Here is a 13,163-nt window from a genome sequence, read left to right on the forward strand (position 1 = left end):
GTTGATTCCGGGGGATGAGGGGGTTGACTTATGAGGAAAGGTTGAGTAGGTTGGGCCTCTACTCATTGGAATTCAGAAAAATGAGAGGTGATCTTATCGAAACGTATAAGATTATGAGGGGGGCTGGACAAGGTGGATGCAGAGAGGATGTTCCCACTGATGGGGGAGACTAGAACTAGGGGGCATGGTCTTAGAATAAGGGGCCGCCCATTTAAAACTGAGATGAGGAGGAATTTCTTCTCTCAGAGGTTTGTAAATCTGTGGAACTCTCTGCCCCAGAGAGCTGTGGAGGCTGGGTCATTGAATATATTTAAGACAGGGATAGACAGTTTCTTAAACGTTATGGGGATTGGGCAGGGAAATGGAGCTGAGTCCATGATCAGATCAGCCATGATCGTATTAAATGGCGGAGCAGGCTCGAGGGGCCGTATGGCCGACTCCTGCTCCTATTTCTTATGTTCTACATTACAACAGTGACTATACTTCAAAAGTACCTCATCGGCACCAAATAGCTTTGAGACGTCCTGATGTCATAAAAGTCGCTATATAAATGCAAATCTTACTTTTCTCTCGATCTTGTCCTCTCTCTTTCACACTTTCCCTCGCTTCCCCTCTTTCATTCCCCCTTTTCTCTTCCCCTCCCTCTGTTTCTCCCCCTCGCCCCCATCCTCCCCCCTCGCCCCCATCCTCCCCCCTCGCCCCCATCCTCCCCCCTCGCCCCCATCCTCTACCCTCGCCCCCATCCTCCCCCCTCGCCCCCATCCTCCCCCCTCGCCCCCATCCTCCCCCCTCGCCCCCATCCTCCCCCCTCGCCCCCATCCTCCCCCCTCGCCCCCATCCTCCCCCCTCGCCCCCATCCTCCCCCCTCGCCCCCATCCTCCCCCCTCGCCCCCATCCTCCCCCCTCGCCCCCATCCTCCCCCCTCGCCCCCATCCTCCCCCCTCGCCCCCATCCTCCCCCCTCGCCCCCATCCTCCCCCCTCGCCCCCATCCTCCCCCCTCGCCCCCATCCTCCCCCCTCGCCCCCATCCTCCCCCCTCGCCCCCATCCTCCCCCCTCGCCCCCATCCTCCCCCCTCGCCCCCATCCTCCCCCCTCGCCCCCATCCTCCCCCCTCGCCCCCATCCTCCCCCCTCGCCCCCATCCTCCCCCCTCGCCCCCATCCTCCCCCCTCGCCCCCATCCTCCCCCCTCGCCCCCATCCTCCCCCCTCGCCCCCATCCTCCCCCCTCGCCCCCATCCTCCCCCCCCTCGCCCCCATCCTCGCCCCCATCCTCCCCCCTCGCCCCCATCCTCCCCCCTCGCCCCCATCCTCCCCCCTCGCCCCCATCCTCCCCCCTCGCCCCCATCCTCCCCCCTCGCCCCCATCCTCCCCCCCCTTCTCTCTCTCTCTTTCTCTCGCTCTCTTTTCCCCACTTTTCTCTCTTGCCTCTTTCCTTCCATGTAGCAGCATCTCACCTCCTCTCCTTTCTCTGTCCAGTGATGTTTTACCTTCTTGCTATCTTTCTCTCTATCTGTGCACGAGTGTCTCATGTTTTCTTTCTCTATCCAGGAGCAGCACAAGAAGGTGGAGACCATCTAGCAACATGGCACCCAGTGAATGATGATGGAGGCGGAACAGGTATGGGGGGGGGTGGAGCTCTAGATGGCTGAGGTCTTGCCCATCTCTCCATTGAGGGCGGTGGTTGGGCAAGATGCATTGGGACGGTGTACAATGGGAGTGAATGGGAAGGGGTTGGGTCCGTTGGGATTGTGTACAATGGGAGTGAATGGGAAGGGGTTGGGTCCGTTGGGATTGTGTACAGTGGGAGTGAATGGGAAGGGGTTGGGTCCATTGGGATTGTGTACAATGGGAGTGAATGGGAAGGGTTTGGGTCCATTGGGATTGTGTACAATGGGAATGAATGGGAAGGGGTTGGGTCCATTGGGATTGTGTACAATGGGAGTGAATGGGAAGGGGTTTGGGTCCATTTGGATTGTGTACAATGGGAGTGAATGGGAAGGGGTTTGGGTCCATTGGGATTGTGTACAATGGGAATGAATGGGAAGGGGTTGGGTCCATTGGGATTGTGTACAATGGGAGTGAAGGGGTTTGGGTCCCTTGGGATTGTGTACAATGGGAGTGAATGGGAAGGGGTTGGGTCCATTGGGATTGTGTACAATGGGAGTGAATGGGAAGGGGTTGGGTCCATTGGGATTGTGCACAATGGGAGTGAATGGGAAGGGGTTGGGTCCATTGGGATTGTGTACAATGGGAGTGAATGGGAAGTGGTTTGGGTCCATTGGGATTGTGTACAATGGGAGTGAATGGAAAGGAGTTGGGTCCATTGGGATTGTGTACAATGGGAGTGAATGGGAAGGGGTTGGGTCAATTTGTCTGTAACGCTGTATGTATGTTGCCCAGACGCTGACGGAGATGCCAGGATGGTGCCCACAGAGCCTCTCCGACCTCCTGCTCTTGACGACACCTATCCGGGCGGGGAAACCAGTCTCCTGAAGCACGAGGAGGGTGACTCCTGGCTCGGGGGAGCCCGCTCCTTGACTGTGCTAGCCAGTGACCGCTACGAAGACGTGAGTGAGAAAGGAGGCAGAGTGTTGGCACTGGAGATCGAGTCGATGGTGGAAGTCAATAAACCGCCCCTGTATGGGGTCATACGATGGATCGGAGAGGTGTCAGCCCAGGTTGACCCCCTCGCTGGCTTAGAAATGGTACAGTCCACCGGTTCATTCATTATCAACCGATCGGTGTTCATTCATAGGTTTCTGCACTCTCCCTCTACACTGTCCCATCAAACACTCCCAGGGCAGGTACAGCACGGGGTTAGATACAGAGTAAAGCTCCCTCTACACTGTCCCATCAAACACTCACAGAGCAGGTACAGCACGGGGTTAGATACAGAATAAAGCTCCCTCTACACTGTCCCATCAAACACTCCCAGGGCAGGTACAGGGGGTTAGATACAGAGTAAAGCTCCCTCTACACTGTCCCATCAAACGCTCCCGGGGCAGGTCCCCATGTTTGGAAAGATATTGCGCCCAGCAGTCCCCCTCTCTCTCTGGGGCTGGAGTTGAACCCAGGTCCCAGTTTCAGCTCATCTGCTGCTGAAACCCTCATCCTTTTCCTTGTTATCGCTCGACTCAACTAAACCAGCCTCCCATCTGCCACCCTCTGCAAGCTTAACCCCAAAGCTCTGCTCCCCGTGACCTACTTGTGGCTCAGTGAGCAGCACACTCGCCTCGGGGTCAGAAGGTTGTGGGTTCCAGTCCCACTCCGGGGACTCGAGCACATAAATCCAGGCTGACACTCCCAGTGCAGTACTGAGGGAGTGCCCGCACTGTCGGAGATGCCGTCTTTTGGATGAGACGTTAAACCGAGGCCCCGCCTGCTCTCTCAGGTGGACGTAAAAAATCCCATGGCCACTATTTCGAAGAGCAGGGGTGTTATCCCCGGTGTCCTGGGGCCAATATTTATCCCTCAATCAACATAACAAAAAAACAGATTATCTGGTCATTATCACATTGCTGTTTGTGGGAGCTTGCTGTGCAAAAATTGGCGTTTCCCACATTACAACAGTGACTACACTCCAAAAGTACTTCGCTAGCTGTGGTCGTGAAAGGCGCTATATAAATGCAAGTCTTTCTTTTCTTTCTTAACTCGCACCAAGTCCCGTTCACCCATCTGTGCCCGCTGACTGTCTACTGGTCTGGCACTGACTCGATTTTAAAATTCTCATCCTCTTCTTCAAATCCATCCATGGCCTCCTCCTACCTATCTGTATAACCTCCTCCAGCCCCTACACCTCTCCCTATCTCTGTATAACCTCCTCCAGCCCCTACACCCCTCCCTATCTCTGTAACCTCCTCCAGCCCCGACAACCCTCCCTATCTCTGTAACCTCCTCCAGTCCCTACACCCCTCCCTATCTCTGTAACCTCCTCCAGTCCCGACACCCCTCCCTACAACCCTCCCTATCTCTGTATCCTCCTCCAGCCCTACACCCCTCCCTATCTCTGTAACCTCCTCCAGCCCCTACACCCCTCCCTATCTCTGTAACCTCCTCCAGCCCCTACACCCCTCCCTATCTCTGTAACCCCCTCCAGCTCCTACACCCCTCCCTATCTCTGTAACCTCCTCCAGCCCCTACACCCCTCCCTATCTCTGTAACCTCCTCCAGCCCCTACACCTCTCCCTATCTCTGTAACCTCCTCCAGCCCCTACACCCCTCCCTATCTCTGGAACCTCCTCCAGCCCTTACACCACTCCCTATCTCTGTAACCCCCTCCAGCCCCTACACCCCTCCCTATCTCTGTAACCCCCTCCAGCTCCTACACCCCTCCCTATCTCTGTAACCCCCTCCAGCTCCTACACCCCTCCCTATCTCTGTAACCTCCTCCAGCCCCTACACCTCTCCCTATCTCTCTAACCTCCTCCAGCCCCTACACCCCTCCCTATCTCTGTAACTCCCTCCAGCTCCTACACCCCTCCCTATCTCTGTAACCCCCTCCAGCTCCTACACCCCTCCCTATCTCTGTAACCCCCTCCAGCCCCTACACCCCTCCCTATCTCTGTAACCTCCTCCAGCACCTACACCCCTCCCTATCTCTGTAACCCCCTCCAGCTCCTACACCCCTCCCTATCTCTGTAACCCCCTCCAGCCCCTACACCCCTCCCTATCTCTGTAACCTCCTCCAGCCCCTACACCCCTCCCTATCTCTGTAACCTCCTCCAGCACCTACAACTCTCCGAGATCTCTGCGTTCCTCCCATTCTGGCCTCTGGCACATTCCCTGATTGTGATCACTCCAACATTGGTGGCCGTGCCTTCAGCTTCCTGGGCTCTGGAACTCCCTCCCTAGACCACTGCAACCCTCTCTCCTTCTTTTAAGATGCTCCCTAAAAACTTACCTCTTTGACCAAGCGTGTGGACAATCTGCCCTATTCTCGCCTTGTGTGGCTCAGTGTTTGAATTGTGTTTGATAATCGCTCCTGTGAAGCACATTGGGGCGTTTTTATCGTCATAGGCCCAGAGGCGTCAGCTGAAGACCAGAGACTCCAGGGGGCGCTGTCTGCCAGAGGTACGGGGAAGGCCGAGGAGTTATGGGGGCAGTTCAGGTACTGAGCCCCACAGAGCAGGAAGGGCTCGGGGTCCGTTCCATCCATGCCCCCTCCCCACCCCGGCTCCTCCCCTCGTCCGTGCGGATCCCAGCTGGGGACAAACGGTGGGGTAGTTACAATTGGTATTGATTCCCGAACATAGGAACAGGAGGAGGCCATTCAGCCCCTCGGGCCTGTTACACAGGAACAGGAGGAGGCCATTCAGCCCCTCGAGCCTGTTACACAGGAACAGGAGGAGGCCCATTCAGCCCCTCTAGCCTGTTACATAGGAACAGGAGGAGGCCATTCAGCCCCTCGAGCCTGTTACACAGGAACAGGAGGAGACCATTCAGCCCCTCGAGCCTGTTACACAGGAACAGGAGGAGGCCATTCAGCCCCTCGAGCCTGTTACACAGGAACAGGAGGAGGCCCATTCAGCCCCTCGGGCCTGTTACACAGGAACAGGAGGAGGCCATTCAGCCCCTCGAACCTGTTACACAGGAACAGGAGGAGGCCATTCAGCCCCTCGGGCCTGTTACATAGGAACAGGAGGAGGCCATTCAGCCCCTCGAGCCTGTTACATAGGAACAGGAGGAGGCCATTCAGCCCCTCGGGCCTGTTACATAGGAACAGGAGGAGGCCATTCAGCCCCTCGGGCCTGTTACATAGCATCAGGAGGAGACCCATTCAGCCCCTCGGGCCTGTTACACAGGAACAGGAGGAGACCCATTCAGCCCCTCGGGCCTGTTACACAGGAACAGGAGGAGGCCCATTCAGCCTCTCGAGCCTGTTACACAGGAACAGGAGGAGGCCATTCAGCCCCTCGAGCCTGTTACACAGGAACAGGAGGAGGCCCATTCAGCCCCTCGAGCCTGTTACACAGGAACAGGAGGAGGCCCATTCAGCCCCTCGAGCCTGTTACACAGGAACAGGAGGAGGCCATTCAGCCCCTCGGGCCTGTTACACAGGAACAGGAGGAGGCCATTCAGCCCCTCGAGCCTGTTACACAGGAACAGGAGGAGGCCATTCAGCCCCTCGGGCCTGTTACTACACCATCATTATCATCCTAGGCGGTCCCTCGTATCGAGGCTGACTTGCTTCCACGCCAAAAAGGGCTGAGCTAACGGGTGTTTCAATGAAGGACCCGACATTCCAGGTCCCGAACCACATGTTGAAGGGTGGAAGATGCCATGTGGGTGGGTTTGTTTAACGTGGGGATGACCGTTGCACACCAGCCCACCACACGGGGCTCGACAGAGCGAGGCCTTGGTCCGGTGGCGAGGGTTAACCAGGACGGCTGGAGACCAGCTTTGTTGCACGGGGCCCAGTGCGCCCACACATCGCACACAGTGTGGGCTGGGCCCCGTGCTGCCCCCTGGGCCCCTCTCCTCTCCTGGGCCCCGATCCCTCGCCTCTCCTGGGCCCCGATCTCTCGCCACACCTTCGCCCCGACCTCGCCCCTCCTGCTGTACCTGCCCGCGCTCCAATCACCGGCCTGGATGACGGCAACGTCAAATCCAGTCGCCCTCCTCGCGGCCGTCGCCCGCCTGAATCGACTCGCGTTGCACTTTGAAGCGATACGCTCCACACTGCTCCTTTGCAGACCCTGACCTACTGATGGTCCTTTTAGGTCGGGGGGTGGGTGGTGGGTGCAGGGGGCCCTAGTGGTTCATTTTCCTGCCGTATAAATGCGAATTAAAAAAACCGAGAGCACGCTGGAAATCTCAGCGGGTCGGGCCGCATCGGTGGAGAGGGAGCAGAGTTAACGTTTTGGGTCGGTGACCCTTCCTCGGAACTGGAGAGCGTTGGGCAAGACCGGATTCTTAAGCAGCACTGAAAGGGGGAGGGGGAGAAGGGACAACAGGGAAGGGCTGTGAAGGGCAGGGGGTAGGGGGGGGAAGGCAGGAGAGATTAGAGAGACAAAATGGCCGACGGGCCGAATTCAAACGGTCCTGGCCGGAGTTAGGACAACGTTAGTCCGGATAGGGGTGTGAATGGTGGGACAACGACCAGCGGCCATTAGAGACACGGAGGGGGGGAGGGGGAAAAAAAAAACACACTGAGGGAGGGAGAGGAGCAGGGCAAGCCAAAGGTGGCCAGAGGTTAGAGTCTGAAATTGGTGAACTCGGTGTTTGAGAGCGGGAGGCTGTGAAGGGCCTAAACGAAAGGCGAGGCGGTGTTCCTCGAGCTTGCGTTGAGCTCCGTTGGGACGGCGCAGGAGGCCGAGAGACGGAGCGGTCAGAGCGGGAGAGGAGCGGAGAATTAAAAGGGACAGGCGACCGGAAGCTCGGGGGTCGCACTTGCGGACCGAACGGAGGTGTTTCCCGCAAAAGCGGTCACCCCAGTCTGCGTCTGCTCTCCCCCCCCAGCGTAGAGGAGACCACACCGTGAGCAGCGAATACAGTATGCTGCATTGCAAGAAGTTCCAAGTAAATCGGTGTTTCACCTGGAAAGGAGTGTCCTGGACAGTGGGAAGGGAGGGGGGGGGGGGGGTAAAAGGGGGCAGGTGTTGCATCTCCTGCGCTTGCCCGGGAAGGTGCCGTGGGAAGGGGAGGGTGTGCTGGGGGCGGTGGGGTGACTGCGGAATGGACCCGGGTGTCGCGGAGGGAGAGGTCCCTTCGGAACGCTGAGCGGGGAGGGGGGAGGTGTGATTGGGCGGTGGGATCGCGCTGGGGGTGGCGGAAATGGCGCAGGATGATCCGTCGCAGGTGGAGGCTGGTGGGGTGTTAATGCAAGTTGTGATTGTGGTGGGTACGTCTGCGAGCTCTTGTTTGGCGAGGTCACTGGCAGCGATCTTTCTGTGTGTCCCCGCAACCTTGGGGGGTCATGTTTGACCCCGAAATCAGCTGCCGGTCATACAGCCACAGCGAAAGCAAAACCGCCTCTTTCCACCTCCGTAACATCGCCCGTCTCGGCCCCCTGCCTCAGCTGAGCGGCTGCTGAAGCCCTCACCCATGCCTTTGTTAGCTCGAGACTTGACCACTCCAACGCACTCCTGGCCGGCCTCCCACCATCCAACAGTCTATCGACTCTGGATCGGTTCCTATGGACTGGAGGGTAGCTAATGTAACACCACTTTTTTTTTTAAAAAGGAAGGGAGAGAGAAAGCGGGTAATTATAGACCGGTTAGCCTGACATCGGTGGTGAGGAAAATGTTGGAATCAATTATTAAAGATGAAATAGCAGCGCATTTGGAAAGCAGTGACAGGATCGGTCCAAGTCAGCATGGATTTATGAAAGGGAAATCACGCTTGACAAATCTTTTGGAATTTTTTGAGGATGTAACTAGTAGAGTGGACAAGGGAGAACCAGTGGATGTGGTGTATTTGGACTTTCAAAAGGCTTTTGACAAGATCCCACACAAGAGATTGGTGTGCAAAATTAAAGCACATGGTATTGGGGGTAATGTACTGACGTGGATAGAGAACTGGTTGGCAGACAGGAAGCAGAGAGTCGGGATAAACGGGTCCTTTTCAGAACGGCAGGCAGTGACTAGTGGGGTGTCGCAGGGCTCAGTGCTGGGACCCCAGCTATTTACAATATACATTCATGATTTGGACAAAGGAATTGAGTGTAATATCTCCAAGTTTGCAGATGACACTTAGCTGGGTGGCGGTGTGAGCTGTGAGGGGGATGCTAAGAGGCTGCAGGGTGACTTGGACAGGTTAGGTGAGTGGGCAAATACATGGCAGATGCCGTATAATGTGGATAAATGTGAGGTTATCCACTTTGGGGGCAAAAACACGAAGGCAGAATATTATCTGAATGGCGGCAGATTAGGAAAAGGGGAGGTACAACGAGACCTGGGTGTCATGGTACATCAGTCATTGAAAGTTGGCATGCAGGTACAGCAGGCGGTGAAAAAGGCAAATGGTATGTTGGCCTTCATAGCGAGTGGATTTGAGTATCGGAGCAGGGAGGCCTTATTGCAGTTGTACAGGGCCTTGGTGAGGCCTCACCTGGAATATTGTGTTCAGTTTTGGTCTCCTAATCTGAGGAAGGACGTTCTTGCTATTGAGGGAGTGCAGCGAAGGTTCACCAGACTGATTCCCGGGATGGCGGGACTGACATATGAGGAGAGACTGGATCAACTGAGCCTTTATACACTGGAGTTTAGAAGGATGAGAGGGGATCTCATAGAAACATATAAAATTCTGACGGGACTGGACAAGTTAGATGCGGGAAGAATGTTCCCGATGTTGGGGAAGTCCAGAACCAGGGGACATAGACCTAAATGGTCTACCCGTTATCCTAAGACTGAGGTGAGGAGAAACTTCTTCACTCAGAGAGTTGTTAACCTGTGGAATTCCCTGCCGCAGAGAGTTGTTGATGCCAGTTCATTGGATATATTCAAGAGGGAGTTAGATATGGCCCTTACGGCTAAAGGGATAAGGGGTATGGAGAGAAAGCAGGAAAGGGGTACTGAGGGAATGATCAGCCATGATCTTATTGAATGGTGGTGCAGGCTCGAAGGGCCGAATGGCCTACTCCTGCACCTATTTTCTATGTTTCTGTGTTACCCGACATAAACTAAAGGTGATCCAAAACTCGGCTGCCCCCGTGTCCTAATTCGCACCAAGTCCCGCTCACCCATCACCCCACTGTGCTCGCTGCCCCGTGTCCTAACTCGCACCCAGTCCCGTTCACCCATCACCCCCTGTGCTCACTGCCCCGTGTCCTAACTCGCACCGAGTCCCGCTCACTCATCGCCTCCTGTGCTCACTGCCCCGTGTCCTAACTCGCACCCAGTCCCGCTCACCCATCGCCTCCTGTGCTCGCTGCCCCGTGTCCTAACTCGCACCCAGTCCGGCTCACCCATCGCCCCCTGTGCTCGCTGCCCCTTGTCCTAACTTGCACCAAGTCCCACTCACCCATCACCCCCTGTGCTCACTGCCCCGTGTCCTAACTCGCACCGAGTCCCGCTCACCCATCACCCCCTGTGCTCACTGCCCCGTGTCCTAACTCGCACCCAGTCCGGCTCACCCATCGCCCCCTGTGCTCACTGCCCCGTGTCCTAACTCGCACCCCGTCCCACTCACCCATCACCCCTGTGCTCGCTGACCTACATTGGCTCCCGGTTAAGCAACGCCTCAATTTCAAAATTCTCATCCGTGTTTACAAATCCCTCCATGGCCCTCGCCCCCTCCCTATCTCTGTAATCTCCTCCAGCCCCACAACCCCCCGAGATGTCTGCACTCCTCTAATTCTGCCCCCCTGACCATCCCTGATTATAATCGCTCCACCATCGGTGGCCGTGCCTTCTGTTGCCTGGGCCCCAAGCTCTGGAACTCCCTCCCTAAACCTCCCCGCCTCTCTACCTCTCTCTCCTCCTTCAAGACACTCCTTAAAACCCACCTCTTTGACCAAGTACCTGCCCTAATTTCTACTGATGTGGCTCGGTGTCAAATTTTTGTCTCGTACTACTCTTGTGACGTTTCGCTACGTTAAAGGCGCTATATAAATACACGATGTTGTTGTGTGTTTTCAGGAGGAGGCTTTGTCGACGGGATGCACTGACGGCACCTACTGTGGGATCCGCTACTTCCGCTGCCCTCCCAACAAGGCCCTGTTCGTCAAGCTGAAGACCTGCCGCCCTGACTCCCGATTCTTCTCGCTACAGTCTCCCGCCGATCCCATCGGCCGGTGCAACTCACTGGGTGAGGGAGGGAGAGGGAACGGGGCAACTCACTGGGTGAGGGGGGGAGAGGGAACGGGGCAACTCACTGGGTGAGGGAACGGGGCAACTCACTGGGTGAGGGGGGGAGAGGGAACGGGGCAACTCACTGGGTGAGGGAGGGAGAGGGAACGGGGCAACTCACTGGGTGAGGGGGGGAGAGGGAACGGTGCAACTCACTGGGTGAGGGGGGGAGAGGGAACGGTGCAACTCACTGGGTGAGGGAGGGAGAGGGAACGGGGCAACTCACTGGGTGAGGGAGGGAGAGGGAACGGGGCAACTCACTGGGTGAGGGAGGGAGAGGGAACGGGGCAACTCACTGGGTGAGCGAGGGAGAGGGAACGGGGCAACTCACTGGGTGAGGGAGGGAGAGGGAACGGTGCAACTCACTGGGTGAGGGGGGGAGAGGGAACGGGGCAACTCACTGGGTGAGGGAGGGAGAGGGAACGGGGCAACTCACTGGGTGAGGGAGGGAGAGGGAACGGGGCAACTCACTGGGTGAGGGGGGGAGAGGGAACGGTGCAACTCACTGGGTGAGGGAGGGAGAGGGAACGGGGCAACTCACTGGGTGAGGGAGGGAGAGGGAACGGGGCAACTCACTGGGTGAGGGGGGGGAGGGAACGGTGCAACTCACTGGGTGAGGGAGGGAGAGGGAACGGGGCAACTCACTGGGTGAGGGAGGGAGAGGGAACGGGGCAACTCACTGGGTGAGGGGGGAAGGGGGAACGGGGCAACTCACTGGTTGAGGGGGGGAGAGGGAACGGGGCAACTCACTGGGTGAGGGGGGGAGGAGGAAACGGTGCAACTCACTGGGTGAGGGAGGGAGAGGGAACGGGGCAACTCACTGGGTGAGGGGGGGAGAGGGAACGGGGCAACTCACTGGGTGAGGGAGGGAGAGGGAACGGGGCAACTCACTGGGTGAGGGGGGGGGAGGGAACGGTGCAACTCACTGGGTGAGGGAGGGAGAGGGAACGGGGCAACTCACTGGGTGAGGGGGGGGAGAGGGAACGGTGCAACTCACTGGGTGAGGGAGGGAGAGGGAACGGGGCAACTCACTGGGTGAGGGAGGGAGAGGGAACGGTGCAACTCACTGGGTGAGGGAGGGGGAGGGAACGGGGCAACTCACTGGGTGAGGGAGGGGGAGGGAACGGGGCAACTCACTGGGTGAGGGAGGGAGAGGGAACGGGGCAACTCACTGGGTGAGGGGGGGAGAGGGAACGGGGCAACTCACTGGGTGAGGGGGGGAGAGGGAACGGTGCAACTCACTGGGTGAGGGAGGGAGAGGGAACGGGGCAACTCACTGGGTGAGGGAGGGAGAGGGAACGGGGCAACTCACTGGGTGAGGGAGGGAGAGGGAACGGGGCAACTCACTGGGTGAGGGGGGGAGAGGGAACGGGGCAACTCACTGGGTGAGGGAGGGAGAGGGAACGGGGCAACTCACTGGGTGAGGGAGGGAGAGGGAACGGGGCAACTCACTGGGTGAGGGAGGGAGAGGGAACGGGGCAACTCACTGGGTGAGGGAGGGGAGAGGGAACGGGGCAACTCACTGGGTGAGGGAGGGAGAGGGAACGGTGCAACTCACTGGGTGAGGGAGGGAGAGGGAACGGGGCAACTCACTGGGTGAGGGAGGGAGAGGGAACGGTGCAACTCACTGGGTGAGGGGGGGAGAGGGAACGGTGCAACTCACTGGGTGAGGGAGGGAGAGGGAACGGTGCAACTCACTGGGTGAGGGAGGGAGAGGGAACGGTGCAACTCACTGGGTGAGGGGGGGAGAGGGAACGGGGCAACTCACTGGGTGAGGGAGGGGAGAGGGAACGGGGCAACTCACTGGGTGAGGGGGGGGAGAGGGAACGGGGCAACTCACTGGGTGAGGGAGGGAGAGGGAACGGTGCAACTCACTGGGTGAGGGGGGGAGAGGGAACGGGGCAACTCACTGGGTGAGGGAGGGAGAGGGAACGGGGCAACTCACTGGGTGAGGGAGGGGAAGGGAACGGGGCAACTCACTGGGTGAGAGAGGGAGAGGGAACGGTGCAACTCACTGGGTGAGGGGGGGAGAGGGAACGGGGCAACTCACTGGGTGAGGGAGGGAGAGGGAACGGGGCAACTCACTGGGTGAGGGAGGGAGAGGGAACGGGGCAACTCACTGGGTGAGGGAGGGAGAGGGAACGGGGCAACTCACTGGGTGAGGGAGGGAGAGGGAACGGGGCAACTCACTGGGTGAGGGAGGGAGAGGGAACGGTGCAACTCACTGGGTGAGGGGGGGAGAGGGAACGGGGCAACTCACTGGGTGAGGGAGGGAGAGGGAACGGGGCAACTCACTGGGTGAGGGAGGGAGAGGGAACGGTGCAACTCACTGGGTGAGGGAGGGAGAGGGAACGGTGCAACTCACTGGGTGAGGG

At 58.2% G+C, this 13,163-nt stretch overlaps 1 protein-coding gene across 2 annotated transcripts in view; it reads left to right on the top strand.

The window, feature by feature from the left end:
- The window catches only part of LOC139235607 (ubiquitin carboxyl-terminal hydrolase CYLD-like), a 58,448-nt gene that overhangs the window by 19,614 nt on the left and 25,671 nt on the right, over positions 1–13,163 (top strand). For both annotated transcript variants that reach the window (XM_070866645.1, XM_070866646.1), the window contains exons 6-8: positions 1,550–1,618; positions 2,402–2,706; positions 10,579–10,747. In XM_070866645.1, the coding sequence (XP_070722746.1) occupies positions 1,550–1,618; positions 2,402–2,706; positions 10,579–10,747 (543 nt within the window). The remainder of the gene's footprint in view (positions 1–1,549; positions 1,619–2,401; positions 2,707–10,578; positions 10,748–13,163) is intronic.

The sequence above is a fragment of the Pristiophorus japonicus genome, chromosome 23 (assembly GCF_044704955.1).
Source record: "Pristiophorus japonicus isolate sPriJap1 chromosome 23, sPriJap1.hap1, whole genome shotgun sequence".
NCBI classification, from domain to species: domain Eukaryota; kingdom Metazoa; phylum Chordata; class Chondrichthyes; family Pristiophoridae; genus Pristiophorus; species Pristiophorus japonicus.